Here is a 20551-nt window from a genome sequence, read left to right on the forward strand (position 1 = left end):
ACTGGACAAGGCACACATTAATATCATCAAGTACTGACCTGACATGGTCTTACTTAAGCGACCGAAACAGTCGACTATTATTAAGATAAATGGAAGGAACAGTTTGGGTTTCCTACCATTAGACAAGTTTGAAAAGATCTACGGTACTTACAAACATCACTCTAATTTCCGGACACTACGAATTATTCAAGATCTTGTGGTAAGATTTATTAACCCATAAATGACCAACAAAGGAAGAATCATCCACCTGACTAAAAATGTCCTGTAATATGATTTCGGAACGACAACTATTTAGTTGATTGACAATTCGTCACCAGCCGATACCTCTGGCGGTCTTTATTTTTTCATACTGACCCAGATGTTCATAAAGTAACAAACTGGTACTTGTGTTGTTTCAGTTTCGCTAAATGTCCACTGTAAAAAATCGGATCGGGTCTCTTTCGGCGTTGAATAATTATCTTTTGTCAGCCTGATTAGAACAGAGACATTGAGTAGTAAAAAGAAGACGATTGCGATCAATATATAGTGATGGTCCAAATACTAGAAGCACACTTGGCATCAAAAGATTGATTAATGCATATATTAGCTTGCACATTCGGTCTGTCAAGTGAATTTTCTACAATAACAAAACCGTTTTTCGAAATGACTCTGCTGTCAAATCATAACACTTCGATATACATTCATTAACAGCATCATAATCAGCACTTTATCGTAGTGTAGACTGCACTTTCAGTAATTTTCTCAAAGCGAGGAAAGTATAAACTATTTATCGACTTATCTTTGCTACAACTAGTCTAATATTTATGGTAATATCAAAACTTGAACTTGTATGTAAATGGTGGGAGCGTTGGCTATCTCTCTCTCTCTCTCTCTCTCTTTCCCTCTCTCTCTCTCTCTTTCTCTCTCTCTTTCTCTCTCTCTCTCTCTCTCTCTCTGCCACTTCTATTTCTTTAACATTATCTTGTAGTTCCCGTTGTTCTCTCTCTCTGTGCCTCTGCCTCTCTTCTTTCTATCTCTCAATATGAGTCTTCCTTTCTGTCTTTTCCATCTCACCTTGAATCTGTCTCTCTTTTTTCTCTGATTCTGCATTTGCATTCTGTCATATCCGTATGGTTTTTAACTATAATTCCTTAACTGTTTAACACAACCAGTGAGTTAGGGTTAGGTTATTTTAATAGTTCTGAAATCTTTTAAATAACTTCAGATCCCGATGAAGACCACGTTTTTTTCTGTTACGACTCTACGGTCTTACACTACGGGGTAGAGAGGAAGTGTAACCATCACATTTCAGCAAATGATGTAATGTTCTACAATACAAATGAAAATTAAATAAACAATTATAGCATTATGCATTAAATTTCAAATTATCCTATATGATTCTTACAAGTCCAAAAGTATGGAATATTCTGAATATATTTAGACAGCCTTGAGTGTCCTGGTGTATCACAATAATTTTATAAATATATCTTTGAATGTGTCCTTGCCTAATCCCAAAGTAGCGTTTTAATCAAAAAGGTCAATAAGCACTGCGCAATTTCAATGAATAATTTAAAAAATAATTCATCTCAAATTATAAATGGGCAAAACTAGAAATGCATACACGGACTGATTTTAAACTGAAATAAAGGCTTTGTTTGCAGAACCCCTATTTATATACGAGCCGTAGCAAGACCTATAACGCAACAGAATGCCCAAGAATTGCTTGTTAGTGAAAATTCCATCAAAGTGTCAGCAAGTTCTCTTCCTGACGATTTTAACTTTGCAAACAACGCCAGGCCTTGAACTGAAATATTAGTAAATATCTCGCAACAGCACGACAAAGTGAAGGTAGGCACAACCATCAACATGACAAAGTTGGGTACACAATGTTTAATTAATATACATAACATCGATCAAAATAAGATAGAAGGGATCGCGCTTAGGAATATGTCAAGCTGTTGATAGAAAGCCAGGCCACATGACAGTCAGTGGAATTATTACTGAACGGACCGATTTCGAGGGCCCTAAATAGATAAGTGGTCCAAAGGGTCCACCTTTACTAATCATTTGCCATATCAAATCTGCCCACTTGAGTTCGAGTCTCCGGCTGAGTCAATGTGTGGATGTAAGAAAACTTGCAAATAGTTTCTTTTGGATCGGTGGTTCTTACCCGAGTTGTACAGATTTTTTTCTTCCTCTCCCAGTTATATTGGCCGCCATGCATAGCCTATCAAGCTTTTCAAAATGGCGTAAAATCGAATACATCAACAACAAAGGGACACATTTAGAGGCGAAATATCTTTTACGAAAATGAACGCTCCGTAAACGTAAACTTTCGCATTGTCACTAAACTTTACATACCTGAATGGCACCTTTATCATATGACACATTTACGACCCAAGATTGAAACCGATTGGTCGCTAAAAAGGGGTTGGTAGCAACTGTTAGACATGAAATGTCATTCCTCAAATCGGTGGAATTAAAATATTTAACATGGGAATACAAGGGGTAATGATCTATCCTAATTAGCACACCTCGGTAGCTCAATAACAATGAAACGTGGTCAATTGGTTATTAAGTTCTTCCAATCTATCATTCTCGCACATACTTTCCACTGACTAACATTTAACATTTCGTCCCAATAGATTTAGTCCTTAAAGCTTCAAAATGAGCAAAATATATTTTTTTTTTAAAAATGGTTGTAGTGACGAGAACATATAATAAGAAACTCTACATGTGAACAGTAATATTCATTTGTGAACACTATATGATTTTGTTATGGTGCTCGAAACGAACGCATCATGAACAAAATCAAGTTTGGGGATACAACGTGCCCTTCCGATCCTGTAGTAAAGTATATTTTTCACGCAGAATTATAACTAATAAACAATGTTTTGAAGATGGGCCTTGCTCCGATGAACAGTAATATGAGCAAATCTCTTCAGATATTTCAAAGTTACATTATGATTGCAAATAACAAAATGGTAGTTTATGTGTATTATTGAGGAATAAATGTGCTTTTTATTTAATAATATCAGAGCTTAGTCACACGCTTTAAAAGACTAGTATTTAAAGGTGTATGGACTTTAAAATAAGAAAGTAAGGAAGTAAAAATGTTATTTTAAGAATGATATAAAGGATGACAAAGTCTGAGATGGAGACGATAGTTTTGATTATTTGGGTACGCGATTAAAATCGACTAACTAAAACCTATTGCAGATCGTAAATGCTAACATACTTGTAAATACATAAACAGAATGTTTGCTTTGTTAATATTTACAAATTATTTCCACAAGTGGTGAGATTTAATGCAACTGCAACAAAACATTCATGTGAAACATAAGAGATGACAAAAATGACGAATCGTAAAATCTGAAATCAGACTAGATACATTGTGATATTTTACATGGAATCATTTGACATCAGAGACATTGTGAAACGTGTCGGCAGAAAGGATTTAAATTTATTATGCTATAACAGTAATGAAATCTCCACTACAAATTACAGGCAGTGACTTTATTTTATTAAATATTTATTCAGAGTATAAATATTATGCTCAATAATCTTCTAGTTTTTTGTGGAGTTGTGGATACAATTCCTTGGAAAGACAATTGTACCATTTTGTTTTCATAACTATATGGCAACCGCTTACCAGTGATAAGTGAGTATGGATTCCCAGATGCCATAGCGGTAGGAGTTTGGTCCCCGTTGCTGGTTGCATTTTCTGTGGTTATTTGTTGACTGACGTTGGCGAAAATTATTTTTCCAGACGAACATTCAGCCAGTATTGTTGTAGAGTAACTTGGAACTCCAACGCCTAAATCCCCTCCACAGCCATCAATAGCAAACACTTTGCCGAAGGTTATGGATACTGTGGCATTCGTGTCGTTACCTGCAATTTAATTTATCAAATTTATTAAAAATAACATCAAGAGTGTTAAGCGATTTGTAAGACGTTTGGAAACCAGATAAAGTATCGGTGAGATGGTAGGGAATAAATTTACATATTTATGCATTTGTCTAATACTGCTTATGTAAGTTACGAATATCTATATTCTGTGTTTAACTTCTGTTCGTGATTGTAGATTGTAAGGGTCACTTTGTAAACAACATATTACGTAGCTAACTTTAATCAATGACTGCTGGCTAAACTTAAAGGTAATATTTGTAAACGGGTATACTTGGAGTTCTTCTCCTTTGTCCAGTATATTGTCTACATGATTTATGTCAGGTTGGATGAGAAAATCTAAATAACCAGACCTCAAACTGTTTACGAATTGGATAGAAATTTCTATTGAAAATAACCCACGTACTGGTCATCTTACTGTGCTTTGCTTTCTATATAAAGTTCTTTATATACAAAGTATTGATTCCTATCTTCTGTTTTGGTGGAAAAGCAATTTTATTGTGTTCAGCTATAATTTGATAGGATTTTGCATTTAAATTATTCACTCGAACTGCAAAGTACTTGCTGACGTTTGGGGGATTATTGTGAGTTCATTCAAATATATCATTGTGATGCATCGGACTATTACCACGTTCGCACAAGCAAGACCATTGTACATCAACACATTCATGCTGGAATCCATTCGGAACACTTTTGGAATTCCTTTCGAATACTCTGTATGTTTGGACATGTGATATAATTTATAGCTTTATTTCAGATTTAGTTCCCAACACAGCATGTTCCTTTCTAAATTTTTATCTTGTATTTTAGGGAAATAATATATCTATTGAATTTTACAAAAAGTACTTGTTTTGCTTTTTCTGTTACTTAATCTAAAACCAAAAAATAGTAAGACAAATTCTGGGTTCCTCCATCAAAAACACATTTTCAGATAAATTATTATCGTCTTTTTTATATTTAAATTGACTTTGTTTCGGAATTTTCGTAGTCCCTGGTCTTTTAAGTTCATAAATTTGAGAAAGTTTTAGTGAAATCAGCTAGCTTTTTCAATGTCATCCATAGTGGAAAACGTTATTTAAAATCCTACCTAGAAATGTTTAATGTCCTTTAAAAAGGTTTAGTTGCTTGAGCTTGCCAGACCATCTTTCTGAGGTAAAAGCACCTTTAGCGAAACAAGAGAATAATAAAACTTTGAATCCTTTTTTGGTATTAAACATTTTTTGGGATCAATTTGTTTTGGATTTGATTCGAATATGTGTGTCTGGTATTCCTAGGCACTTAAAAGAATTGCAGTTGTGAAAAAAAGACCAAGATGGAAATAGAGTTTAGCAAATTTCAAAGTCTAACTCAAATGAACGAATGAAATTCTAAATTAAGAAGAGGATAGAGAGAGGACAAAGAGAGAGAAAGATAAAAGAGGCAAATGCAAATACAAATGCAAAGAGAAAGCTAAGTGAATAAATGCAACTAGAAAAGGAAGAGAGATAAATCCAAATTTAAACAGAAGGAAGAAAAACAAATGCTCAAGGAGAAAGAAGAAAGAGAAATTCAAATTCATAGTGATGAAAGTGAAATGCAATTGAAATGAAACTAACTCGAACTGACAGGCGGAGCACACTCCAAGCCTTTAACACGATTTCATGTGTTGATGTAATCAGAAATATTAGGTAAATGCGAGAAAGGAGTAGATCAATCATTCTTTTTTTGATCAAATTGCAGATAGGTTGAAATGGCCACGATGGCGTTGGACTTTGATATTACAAAGTGATGAATATCATTAAGTTAAGAAATGTGTTCTCAACGTTTATAAGGTGGTACCTGAGGCATATCAACAGAGTTTTTCTAATTGAAGAAAAGAAACTCGAGAAACCCATATTGAAATTGCAAGAGAAAAAGAACAACTATTTGATAGGTGGTGCTCGACCATGAAGCTTGATGAAGATTACAATAATTTTAGACAGTTCATATTAATTGTAGACTTCAGCAATTTTGTTCATAGTGACGTTAACATCTCCATTGATTAGCAAAAGCTGGAAACTCTCAAAAATGCTGCTCCTACAGCTGATGAATACGCTTTGACTCACAAAATTATGTTTGTCTACACATCTTCCTCTCATCTCAGTCTCATACGAATGCTTTCAAATCTCAGTCCGACACGACTGTTAGGAATCAAAATTTTATTAAGACTGATGAGAAATCCTTTTTCTGTCTACGTTCACCTATCGTATGTAGAAAGGTCACATTATTTATGATTGTTACGGATTGACAAGTAAGCAACTTCATAAAGGTCTATTCCAAATGTCTTTTTTCAAAGAAGTCAATGTTACAGTTTGTCATTGAAACCATTAATGTCGAGATGTTCTATATCACTTATTGGTGATTCTACAAAGCAAATCCCTGCTAAAATAGTAAGGGACACAGTAGTTTCTCGTGCATTTATTACCACGCAGTTTGTCTTTGTATTAGAAGTGTTCTTCTAGTGAAAATGTTCTTATTCAGGGAGTAGAGTGTGGCTTCGTTCATATTCCTTTCCAGTGCATCAATTCTGCATCTGTCTTACTCTCATGACCCTTGGCTGTAAGAACAGTGACTTTTTACCCAATGATATTATTTATTTATCACTAGGCAATGACCTAGCAGGAGATAAGATCTTGATTAATGCACGTGAAACTGGCAGGCAAATCCCACTCATGCATAGAACAAAAGAATTTTTCTACATTTACAAGTACCGATGGGCTTAATCAATACAAAGTGCCGCCGTTTGGTATGACAAAGTTATCTTTTAACTTCCTACCGTTTAATGAACGTAATACCCTCAGGTCTAAATAATGCGTATATAGTTGATTTCATCATCTACAACAACAGCTGGAACGATCACTTGAAAACCATTCGGAAATTCTTTGATCGACCCAGTGATATAAATGTGACAATTAATTTGGGAACAAACTAGTTTTGCTGAGCCTCTGTTTCATTCTTAGGACATATTTTACAACACGGTCAAGTTAAAACCTGAGAAGTTAAGGTCAGTGTAATCTTTGCGATGTTTGATATGGCAATATGTTCTCGGTAAATTGTGCTCAATTATTCCATTATTGCTGAACTTCTAACAAATGTGTTGAGTAAGAAGACCAAGTTTCTTGTTCCGATAAAACAAAAACATATGTAAGAGTGCATCCGTTTTTTGAGCTACACATTTCAGTTATTTTAAATAGATGTTGATGCAGATGATGTTGGAGTTTGATTAAAGAACAGTAAGTGGCGTGGATCATACAGTATGACCATTTTTTAAACAAAAAAACGTTAACAAAAGCACAAGGGAAGTTATTTCCCAAGAAATAATGTTTGGCTTTGATATTGGCGTTGCAACATTTTGAAGCGTAGTTTTATTCACCTCTTTCTCGGTTTATAGCATTCAGTGATTACAGCCCCTTACGTTCCTTAACAAAACGAAAAACAAAACTAATATAATTTTAAGGCAGAGCTTGATGTTGCAGGAATATATGATTGACATCAGGCACATCAAGGGAAACACATCTCAGCGCACATTTACTTTCACATGCATAGAAGTACCATATTGCCTTATTTTCTGTATATTTTGTACCATTCATATTACATTTTGCTGTGTAATTTTAATTACATGTATATTTGATTTATATGTAAAGAAATACTTTAGATATAAATCTTTCGTTTATTATGAGGGTTGTGTTATAAAATAATGAATCAAACTAACACTTTCAGTGTTGCTGTCATTGTTATTGCTGTTCCGTACACAAAATAAATTCCTCTATAACAAAAATTATATTGTATCGTCTTGCATTATGAAGAAGAATCATTCATTGTATAGTATGTGAATTTGAATTGCTAATTGGCTAATGTTTTTGTTAGGTATAGAACAAAGTGTTTTTGATATGAAAAAGATTTTATAAATAAATATTAAAGTGTAAGTATCTTACTTGCTCACGTATATGACTATCAGACACGTGTCCATTGGTTTAAACGGTATTTATTTATGGGGTCATCATTGGACGCAAATAAAATACAACATCAGAAGATTAAAACCATTTATCAACATCATTAAGCTTATGCCAAGCTCTCCCTCTTCGTCCCCAGGTATCAGATGGTAAACTTTCTTTCGTACATCAAATTACATTTTATTTATTTTAAAAACATACATATGCGCCATTCTGCATGCAGATCAGTGTTTTCATTGTTGAAGTCTTTTGTGTTGTTTTGAATTTTTTAAAGGATGTTCAATACCTAGGTCACATAAATTTGACTTGCCTACATCTTGTCAGACCACAATTATTACATGTCGGAAGGACCATTTTCAATTTCATTAATTTCTAATATTACCGTCCAAAGGATCAGTAAAGCATGGTTTGATAATCAAAGAAACAGAAAGAAGCAAACCGAAATAGTTTTTGCAAATAATTAAATTATTAAGTCATAAAATATTTTTTTTAGGAACCTGCATTATTATGAATGAAATCCATAATAATCCCAAAAGTTCTCTCACGCGTCCAACAGAGTTGAGTGTTCCCAATGAATTTCATTATCCTTGAATTTCGCTGAAGTGCCAAAGTCTTGGTGTATCACAATGCCATTGTCCAGAATATATTTTTTAATGAATTCACAATAATCCTAATTATTGCCTATTCCAGAATGGCTTGAGGGCACTTTGGAATGTCAACAACTAATTTAAATGATTCATCTTAAAAGGAATCCAAGCACAGACTTAAATACATCGGCAGGTTGCTATAAAAAATAATTAAACATAAAGTGAATAAGGAAATCGGAATAAAAACATTTCACATATCCATACATATATATGTGTGTGTTTCTGTGTGTCTGTGTGTGCGCGTGCGTATGGGCGTACGTGCGTACGTGTGTGTGTGTGTGTGTGTGTGTGTGTGTGTGTGTGTAGAGGTGAGAGAGAGAGGGGGAGGGGAATGCGCAGTACCTCCACAACTCTATTAAGGCGCTAAGTTGCAATTAAATCTTACATGGCAAACTTTACTACTTCTCTGCACACGACCCGCGTCGCAATAATTAACCACGTGACTTAAGTATACAATTGGAGAATTACCCCAAACTTGTGGTACACAATAATCAAACACCTGACTTAAGTATCCAATGGGATAAGAACTCAAAACTTGTTAAGAGGTTTAACATATGAGGCACGAAAACAAATATTATATTTATAGCTCACTGCAATCTGGGGAATAAAATCCTTTCCTCGTGCAAACTTATCAGTATTAATGCAAATGTTATTTCAACTTATTATAAGGGACGGTAATTTGTTCTGAAATCAACAGGATTATGCCCCTTCACATGCAGACTATTATATTTCTTAACACCTTTTTACGCGAAATTTTCATAATTATAAGTGTGTTAAATTATTAATTTTCTGACTATGTTTTGTGTATTGTAATAAGCGTATTGTGTGGAGAGTTATGTGTGTATATTATGTATTTGAGAGCCTAGTCAGTTTTGAGAGGTTTGCAAAGTTTTATAGCATTAAATGCATGTTGTGTTCATGCTATTCTATTTGCCATATTGCACGCTGTACATATCCAGCAGCATGTATTGTGTCATGCAATTATGTTGAGGTCTACGTGGCATATGGGCCTATTCTCAAACGTTTTGTGGGTATTTATTGTTTTTAAATTTAACAGTTCATGTGTTCCAATGACCCTTAAAAATGAATAGTGTAATATCAAGTAATTGTTAAATAGGTTATATTGCTTTACAATAAAAGGAGAAATACACTGAAATTCTACGTGTGTACGTCAAATGATTAGCATTTCCAAAATGTTCATTTACTTTGCAAATCCGTGAGATATTTGTAAATATGATGTTATTTAAGGTCATAGCATTTGTCTTTATACACTTTTTAAAAAAAACTCGGATGGAAAAACAACATCATCGGAAAGTACTCATTGCTTGAAACAGTTATTCCACAATCTATGTATTTGCCAAAGGATCGAAGGTTATGTCCTAGACATACAACGACCAACTGGACCTCACAGAATACCTCATACAGGATTATATCAATTTGTCTTTAATCCGTTTATCTTCTCAACAGTCAAATAAACACCTTAACGAAGTAAACTTTTAAATGCAGTTAGATCTACTTTGCATATTTTTTATTTCTTTATCAGATAGTTGATGTCGCCGACTAAGATTATTTCAAAGGTGAATAAGTACAATGTATGCGTTGCTTCTTTGCTTGACAATCAACAGAGGTGTCACAGACTTCGAGGTAACAAGTCGGTTGCAATTGGATTATAATTATTTTTTTTAAACCAGTAGCGTGGAATACTTGTGTCGGGTGAATGTTATGTATATCTATACTCTGTGTGTGTTTAACATTATTGTCCATTATTGTAGCTTGTTAAGGTCATTTTGTAAACATTTCCATGACTGCAAACTATGCTTTAAGATACTTTTAGCAAACATGTTTACGTAGACGTAAAATTGGGATATTGTTTTTCCCCTTGGTAAGTCTATGATCTATGTGATTTCTGTCAGGTTGGTTGCTAAACTTTAAGTAAAGATACCTGACTTTTTTATTAAACTAATATAATCCAAAATTACTCAGAATGAATTCACTAAAATTCCAAATCAATGATTTAATTGAAGACTTATTAATGAGCACCATGTAATTTTTGTGAATAATTTAATACATAAATTTACCACATTAAAACAGAGCAGAAAAAGACTGTTTATACTTCGGTTGTCAATGTAGGAAAGCGTAAACAGCATTAATATTGAAATATAAGACAAATAAACGGAGCCAGGATATAGGTCAATTTCCTTTCTTAAACATTTTTTGTCATCAATAAGATCAAGAATTTATAAGTGAAAAACTGTTGTCCTACACTCAGATTCACATAAGCATGCTTATCTACAATACGAATGATCTAAATATTTAATCTATAGTCATTGAGAAATATTTGCTATGTATTATGTTATTTACAAAATAAATTTCGCTGGTCAGGTAGACCTTAAATTTGATTTTGGACGAAGTTTAATTATATAAAAAAACAGATCTACATAACAGATCATTGGGAAAAGCCAACAATTGATATTAATAAAACATACTCAACAATGTTTTAGATGCAGTATGTTAAACACGTATAAATCCTGTTTAAATACACAAAGTTTGAATATATTTCTCTCCAATCACGTTTTTCATGGAAGAATTATGGTATGTTTGGCATACTTTACTCAGAACATATGCTTTATTTATGACATGTTCAGCGTTAGTACCCCCATATTTATTGAATATCTGTGACGTGACTTATGATCAACATATGTGGTATTCAGAATACATTAGACATATGTTTTAATTTATATTATACATGTGTTGTTCTAATTATATGAATAACATGTATTACTGCATTTCCTATGTGTCCCAGTCGATTATATGATATATCAGCAAAAGCTGTACATCGCAATTTGTAAAATACGTAACTTTCATACATTGTTTTCAACCATGTACGGAGCTAAGCCTTAGCATTTCACAGTAATCATTGCACCTGATCTTACAGCTTCATGTAAATTGCAATTTTCGTATTTGGTCAGCTTTGATAACCAAAATGAAATGACTAGCAGATATACTGTCAAGCTAGTAAATAATGTAATTTGCTAAATCAATACTATTGATGTTAAGACAAGATTCTACTGTGGAGAATATTTTCATGTAATTTATATTTAAATATCTGTATCTAACTTCAGTTCTTGTGTACGCATGCACTTGGAAGAATTAGCATGCTTTCAGGATATCGATTGCCTAATATGACATTGTTCCATCGCAAAAACAATGCTACATTTCAACTGCAGTACAAAATGAAATAATTAATAGAGAAACGCTATATAACGCCGTACCTGTTACTTTGATCCAAACGTTGCCTGCGTCATTTGATAATGTATTGTCTATTCTTATGGTTATGTTGTTTGTCGTACTGTTGTATAAAATCGTCTCTTTAAAGTTGTTATTGTCATAACACGTAATGTCTGTTTCTCTATTCCCATCCACAATGTTAAGTTTCTGTGTACAGCGTCCCATTCCGTCGAAAGCCAGCCTCAGATCCAGGGCCCTAATGACGATGACTCCAGAACTACTTTTTATCATGGCAAGATACCCTGAGGTGACATTACAATTCCGAATCTGTCTTGGATAGCCAACATTCCGAATGTGTACCTCTTTCTTAGGGCCTACATCTTGCGTTGCGGGGAGTTCAACAATGCTGGACTCTTTCACAAACAGAATAAAAGCATTTAATATTAGATTCAAACGATTTTGTGTCTAAAAACATGCGAACAATAATATGATATATGAGTATGGATGTCACGCCAAAAGTGTAGCAATGCTTGCATCAGTCTTTAACCATCTCCAACCGATTATTTTAATGGATGTAAATAATGAGCCAAGTTCGGACAGATGAAAACCGTTTCGCTGTTCTATCTTTTAGTGATTACCTAAAGCTTTTCAAAACATAAATTAAAACAACAGGAAAGTTTAGCCAAATCTTGTTGTCACAAGCCCTGCGCTTTTAAATAATGACTGGTGAACAGACCGGAAATAATAATAGAAACATGAACATCGACCCCTCTTCCATCTAAAAGGAATTAATATACAAATAAATATATTGAAGGTCATTCATACCTGCAATACACTGATAATGCATTCGCATGTAAATTGTCCTAGCCAAGTATGTACCCTGATCGCAGCATAGGAAAGTGTTGTTCCAGATCACCGGGACCGTGCAGTTCAGGTATCCGTTACAGTTCATATAGAGGCTGAATCTAGACGGGTATCCGCTGTACCTTAATTTTATAGAACAAAAGAGTTTACAAATAAATGTTAAGTTCAATAGCTATTAAATAACTGCATTAATGTCTTGTGACTTGAGATTTTTAGATGTTAAAATATATAATTTGCACATGGAATTATTAGTAAAACATAAAACTATAATTTGTGACGATAGGAAAATGCTCTTCTAAGATTGTTATTTTATAGGTCAAAAGTTAATATATTGTCTAAGGAACATTCAAGGATAACAGGAATATTGGGGGATGTGGCGGTTTGTTTTAGTTTAATTTTTAAGGCCTGTGACTAGAAAGATACCTTTCCTAAATTTAATGGAAATGTTTTATGAAATCTAGAGCTTCGATTTATGTAAATATGAAAGTAAATCACTCGAACTCAGAACTTTATCTATGGAAACTATTATTCATCTCAAGAGAGATTCTTTCGGAGTGTTTAATTTTTCTCAAATAACTCTGCAATTTTATGTAATAAATTAGCCTCCGCTAAAGTTTTATCAAATCAATCATCATAGCCATGGGCATATTTTATCACAAGTGTTCAATCTTATTTTGAATAATCTTTATTTGAAAAAGAGTAATTTGCATTGAAAATTTATCTCACTGTGAGTATAAAATATGACCATAGAATTACTACATAGAGGGCTAGAGTATTCACGCCGCACTCTGTTATGTGTAGTTAAGCGTGCCTGATTCAGCATCAATGGCAGCGGCCACCTAGTGGTAAAAGGAGAGACGTTGGTAAAGCTCTGTAACCTATACAACGTCAACGTGCAAACTGGATGGTGTATATCGACAATAATAAATCTTATTTTTTTTTCACTTTATGAAAGAACACAGTTGTTTTAAATTGCTGCCACTGGTTTTTAAATTACATATCTTTGTGATAGAAAAGAGATTTTAGATAGGTACACAATGATGGATCAATGGATTAATTGTGTAGTTATCATGATATAGTAAGATAATACATGGTAAAGGACAAATGGTGCAAAAGACAATTCAGTGTAAATCAGTTACAAGTGTGTATCTTAAGCATGATTTTAAGACATGAGGTTTTACTGCTGTAAGAATAAAGCTGTCATATTTAGTTGTTGCATCACAGTTGCCATGTTCCCCATCACATACCTTTCACTACAAATCCAGCCGTTGTAAAATACTGCTAAAGCACACAATACAATTTCGAGAAGCGATGAAGAATAGGATGGCTTTTCTTTATAAAAAAAATAGCAACGGATTAACAGAGAAGAAATATTTCGATTAAATCAAGGTATATGACATTATGTGATATGTACGCCAGTTACAGAAATACAAAATAGAACTTATATTTTGCATTTTGTTCCCACTGTTGTAGACACTGTCAAAAGTTGTTATGCCATAACAGGATTTCATTACCATTTTTCAGATTCAAAATTAGACTAAGCTACTCTGTTGGTGTTAAGAGCATATGTGTTAGCTACTGATTATTTCGATAAACCAGTCCCCAACCTGTACAGATAATGAATGATGGTTTAGAGAATGATCTCGACTATTCTTTAATATGTGAAATTCTTACATACATTTATGTCTGCACACATCTGTGTACATTTTAGACATGTACCTTTATTTCCTCGCTGCTCTTGGTTTACAGTCAGCTGAAATATCCTTACGGCAATAGGTACATAATATTTCTGGATCAAATCCTATATTTGACCACTTTTTAATGCACATGAAATAACACAACAGTACCTACTGTGGCCATTTCGAATTTCGTGTTTATTTGGAAGACAACTTGGATTAGGTCTTGCCTATTATATACTTTACTGCATTTGTGATTACTGTAATCAAAAGATTCATATTTGGACCAATCACTTTATGCGTGTCTGATTGGTCCAAATAAGCCGTTGAAATTATTGCACATTATTCTCTTTAGTGATTGGTTGCGATCATGGGAAAAGCATCCCTTGACATATCAAACATAATGCATGTTTAGAAGTGAAACTGATAGTAACACACGCTCGCTGTTCAGTATTTCTCTACTCGAACTAAAACTCTGTGACATCATACTGAACATGCTTAGCCAATATATGTTAAAAAAGATTATTTTTTTATGAGTCAAATATTCAATTCATTCAGAAGAGCAGTTGCTCTTTGAGACATATATATATTGACAATAAAACTAATATTTTACTAATTATAAAACAACGCAACAAAATTCCAGGAACTTTTAAGAGCGACTAAAGAAAGATGTATCATCTGAAACATAATGAATGAAAATATTTCTTCTTATTTCGCTTCAATTTCCATGAAAAGAAAACTGTGATAAAACAGAATCTCAAATGGTTAATGATTTAATATTATATTTATGAAACTCGTTGAATAATGTAATGTCCAAGGCTCGCACAAACTGGACATTATTGAACCCCATTTCATAATTCAATATTAAGTCCTTAACCATTTTGAGATCCTCTATACATTAAGTTAACCATCAAAAGAGATGAGTCAGAAAATTAGTATTTTCTTTGCTTTATTTTTCCTGACACGATTACGTCTTGACAGATACGTATATGTATATGTAGCTGAGAGAGGATTACTTTGAATCTTTTATAAAATATACAAGTTATATGAATTGTTTCATTTTGTTAGACAAGCACTACGTGTTCAGTCCTGAGTTAATAGTATATGCAGTGTCTGTAACACACCTTCCGGCTTCTGTATAAGCACCCACGAACGTATATGCCTACCATAGCATAGTTATAACAGAGATCATGAACGATAGTTCATAAAATCTTTGGATTGTGCAAATATATGTAAGAAAATAAATAGGAGTTCCGCAACAACAACAAAATGTGTGTGTGTGTGTGTGTGATTTGGATTTTTAACGTAGCTTTAACAGTTTTTCAGTCATATCGCTACGATGTCTGCAGTGTGGCAGTTTATAGTGATGTCTAGCACTGGGGCATAATGCCGCAGGCATATAGCATGATGTCCCACCCAGTCACATTATCCTGACACCAGGCCGACCAGTCCTAACACTAACCTCTTAACGCTAAGCGCTAAGCCAGGCAGCTGTTAGTACTATATTTGTAAGCCTTTGGTATGACTCGGTCGGGGATCGAACCCACTACCTCCCGCCTCCAAGGCGGATGCTCAAACCACTAGGCCACCGGAGCGGTACAACAACAATAACGGAGTAAGAAAAACAAATAGATGAAAGAATGCAACACTGATTACAACAGTTGTAAACAATAAACATATAAGCATAAATCTGACTGAGGATATTCGATGACTTATTTTATATAGAAGCTATTGATGCTTAAGGTTGAAATGTAAGCGAAATAATGTGTTGCCACAAATTATGGCCGTAAGGGGAACGCTTTAACTAACAGCGCGCGTACTCTTGTCCTATATATAGTAACTCTACAGCTAGGACAATAACACTCATACTGATGTTGACATGTGCTTCTTGTTATGGTTATAATTCTTTGAAACGACATTTACGTATGGTTTTAAAATGCTCGTGAATGCAATGTACTACTTTATCAGCCCTGTAGTCATAATCACGTGCGTCGTCCGTGTTAAATATATATTAAGTTACAGTAGTTAACAATTGTTAATGTTGGTGAATCAGAGCGGTCTTATTTGTAACTTTTCCTGGAAAGATACCTAATCCGTTTAAATACTAGGATAATGGAGAGAGTGAGTGTGATAACGAAAGTACTCCTTATTGTCACTGTATGTCACACTGTACGTTAACTTCAGGAAAAAAGGACTTATGTGGGTCCGACCTTTGACACCTGGGCGGACTGAAACTATTTTCCAAATTGAAGTGTAGCTATCAGCAAATAACGTATTCAAGGACGGCACCTACCATTTAAAAATGGCATCGAGAAATGCTATAAACAAAACTGTCGTGTCCAGGTGATTAAAGATTTATTAAGACTTTCTATTAAATGAAATACGTAGAATTTAATTTGATATGAAAATATTTTAAAGAATCGTCCTTTTCAACCCTCCTGCATATTTAGTGAAATAACTTTTAAACGAATCGTTCTTTGACCTACCTCATTCCGCAATCATCGGTGTCATTGACATATCGACAGCAGTATGTTTTATTGTATAAATAGTAGGAGGACTCCTCACGACATCCCGTGCCATTCCTTTTCGCGTAAGTGTACACATCTGACACATAGATCACATGACCAGCAGGACATGCGGGCTGCAGGTAATCATTTTGAAGGCTACCGTAGCACGCTTCGATTACATTATGTGCTGGAAAAAATAATATATCTGAAGTAAAACTATCCACCGTTATTTCTTTCGTATGGGCACAACATTAGAGTCAGGAAAATGAACTGATTTACGGGTTTAGAGATCTAAAGTCAATATGAGAATATTGTGAGTATCTTTAGTATATTTATGTCAAAGACGTTTCTTAATTTCATCTTGGTACATAGATTGGATAGTAAGCTTTAAGGTTAGTATTTAAAATATAACTGGCGCACAAACATGGGTGAATCTTTTTCTGAATTCTTTATGACCATACAATTTAGATATAATCCTAAACTTAATGAATGGTACAATTAATGAATGGCACAATTAGGTGGAAAATAAAACACTATTATCCGGCTTGTTTTCTGTAATTTTCTGTGGGATAGAGATGATCTGAATTAAAACAATTCCCTAGTGCGTCAATGTATTGCATCCTTATAATTCTTTTAGGGGTTCCAGGTTCAAAGCGCTTGCTTTACTGATCACTGTAATCTCACCTGTCAGCGTGGGTTCGAGTCTAGGGCTCGACAATTGTAGATATGTGGGAACGTTTGCCAGTAGCTTCCCATAGGTGGGTGGTTAGTATCGGGGCTTTCCCATGTTTTTACTCTACCAGTTACACTGACTGCCATGTATAGTCTGTCGTGCGCTGTAAAATAGAGCTAACCCACCCCCACCCCTACATCACCTGAAAATATGTTTTATATTAAAGATTTAAACAATAATAGTGCTTGAAAATAAATTTAATTGAAATGGGTGTATAGTACCTCGCTTTGAATCTGCGTATCTGTAAGGACTAAACTTTGCAATCTGTTGGTTCGATTCTAAGTATCACGGTTCTTTTTAAAAAATTAAATTGTGCAGTGGATCTCCCATTCCGCATCGATGGTAAAGGTGAATATCACATCAGTATTTCAAACGTTTAAGTCTACTGATCACGAACACCTACAAACATTGTAAACTAAACCAATGTAAATTAAAAGCTGAACTAATCCTTAACAATAGATCAATAGATGCTATAACGAAATCTGATATATATATATATATATATATATATATATATATATATATATATATATATATATATATATATATATATATATATATATATATACATCTTAACGATGTCAATGTCAGTTTCAAATGTCATTGTCAGATAATAAATTTGGAGAACTAACAATAATTCATAAGTGAATAGATCCAACGCATTGCTTTTTTGCTAAGCAATCAAAACGGGTGTAACAGACTTTCCAAATGTTTAAACATTATACAGCCACATAGCACCAGATAGAAAGGTGTCTGAAGCATATGCGACCCCAACAACTCATAATAATTAACCTAGAGTGTGGCCAATATATTAGTCCCTCAAGCCACATTTTTGATCTATACTGTGTCGCTGTATGCAGCGCATCATACGTTTGAAACAAAATACGTGCAGTCTAGGCCTGAATTAAAAATCAAAGATTGTTAACATCTCCCAACACTTTTGGGGGCACTTGATCATATACAACTACACCTTCCCACTTAACCAGTAATCCAACCTTACACACTTTCAAGGTCGTAAGTCTGCTTGTTATGTGTATCGTTATTGTGTATTTGATATGTGTCTGTGATTGCAGCTAGTAAGGGTCATATTGTAAAGAACATATTACATCTTAAAACGTTTTTCAATGAATGTAGACTAAACTCTAGTGTTAAAAAACATGTTTACATTAATCTGAGTTCGGGACATTTATTGTACCTTTCAGACATCCTGTTCTGCCTGATATTTGTCATATTTTTCATAAAATTAAGTAAAAGACTCGACCTTAGAATGTTCTTGAAATGAACTTTTGATGCTCATCCTGTTCCTCTTATTCCTCTTATTCTGTCTTAGGTTTTCATAGGGAAATTGTTTATATTATAATTACTCATTCCATACCTCAAAATTAGTCCTTGATAAATTAATTTTAGTTAAGTTTGTAGATTTTGTGAGGAACTTTTTGTTTTAATTACCCATTGGAATTAAAATGTGCTCATTGACATTACAATTAAATCAATCTTTTGGAATTATTGTGAATTCATTCAAAGATATTCTTGGTTATATCAGTCTGATGTATCAAAACTATTGACACACTCAAGGCTACATACACAGTGCATTCAATTTTAAAATTCATTCCTAATACCACTGGATTCATTAAGAGCACTATATACACTGCACTTGTGATAAAACTTATATTGTAGGAAAATGAATTATAAGTCGAATTTGACGAAACTTGGTTGTGGTTTTGTTTTGTGTGCTTAGTTTAAAGCCCTAGAGTCTAATGATGGCACGCGTTAATATGGGGTTCATAAGGAAAAGTTATTTTTAGAAATAGATAGTTTGAGAGCAAACCACTGTATCAAATTCGATCCCATTTCCGGTACATTTCGTAACTAGATATATCAATAGTTTCTTTTTGTCACAACTTGGCATGAATCTTTAAAGTGATTTGATATCAAATTCCATAAACACATGGCCGCCACGTTAATTTTCAGGGAAACAAATATCCGACAGGAGCCGGTCGAATTAGAGTGTCCCTGATATATTCCTCGTATATAAATTCTTTCACTGAAAAAAATTAGACTTACCCCGTAATGATCCAATCAAGATTGCACATATTACCATCAATGATGCGATTACGGATAATTCTGACATTGTCCGATTATTCTGATCTTGTCAGAGTTGATATTTTTTAAAAATGACGAACAGAAAATGCAGCTCTGACTCACCGAGTACGTACCTGTAAATGGAGCTCTTGTTATAAATAGACCTGTATATTATTCACTGGTTTTCCTTCCCTGTTCATAAAGTGTTGTATTGCTTTCCAGTCCATAATAAATAGCAAAACGAAGGAACACAGACGATGCAGTACAACTGAGGATTGAGTTACATGAAGTTTTAAATTTTTGGCAATGTGCCAACAGATTGCTATCTTTTCTTTTGTTGACACAATGTAGACATTGTTCAAAACAAAAGGAATGGTGATTTGAGTCGGCGTATAAAAAAGATTGTTTTTTATTTCAATAAAGCCTATTTAAATTGTTCATACAGTAGCTTTATGGGATGCGTTATTGTATTTTAATCCCTTATCTATTCTCTTTAGAGTGGTCACGCGTTAAATTACTCATTTAGCCAGACATTTTAACTTCATGAAGACTAATCTTTACTTGCTCTTCGATTATATATATGTCAAATCGAACTGAATGGCTGACTGTTGTTTTATTAGGTATAGAAGAAAGTATCTTTTATAAACGGAAAAAGTAAGATTTTAGAAATAGATGTAGATTTGTGAGTATCTTACTTAAAGAAAGCATCAAAAGATACAAAACACTGAGCAACAACCTTAAGCTTCCTTTCATCAACTTTTATTAATATATTTTCGAGAACTAGCGGTTTGAAGTTTGACAAAATGAAATAAATAAGATATAAATATAGCCAATTATACAACTGTTTAATCTTCGCTATATGTTATTCTTATATATATTGACTTTTTATCCACCACTTCCTTCAAATGCATTTTCTTTGATACGATATTTTCACTTGTTGTTCAGGGATGGAAGGGT

General features: G+C 33.8%; 1 protein-coding gene across 1 annotated transcript; it reads right to left on the reverse strand.

Moving 5' to 3' along the window:
* Positions 1-1287: 1287 nt before the first annotated feature.
* Positions 1288-19658, reverse strand: LOC149797079 (uncharacterized). The gene is made up of 6 exons (XM_089960707.1): positions 19577-19658; positions 16759-16966; positions 12558-12718; positions 11777-12145; positions 3632-3871; positions 1288-1307 (listed from the first exon to the last, which is right to left on the reverse strand). The coding sequence occupies exons 1-6, from the start codon at positions 19641-19643 to the stop codon at positions 1288-1290; spliced, it is 1065 nt and encodes a 354-aa protein (XP_089816833.1). The 5' UTR covers positions 19644-19658.
* Between the last annotated feature and the right edge of the window lie 893 nt (positions 19659-20551).

This window comes from Sinohyriopsis cumingii, chromosome 6 (assembly GCF_028554795.1).
Source record: "Sinohyriopsis cumingii isolate HCF-2022 chromosome 6, ASM2855479v2, whole genome shotgun sequence".
Classification (NCBI taxonomy): Eukaryota; Metazoa; Mollusca; class Bivalvia; order Unionida; family Unionidae; genus Sinohyriopsis; species Sinohyriopsis cumingii.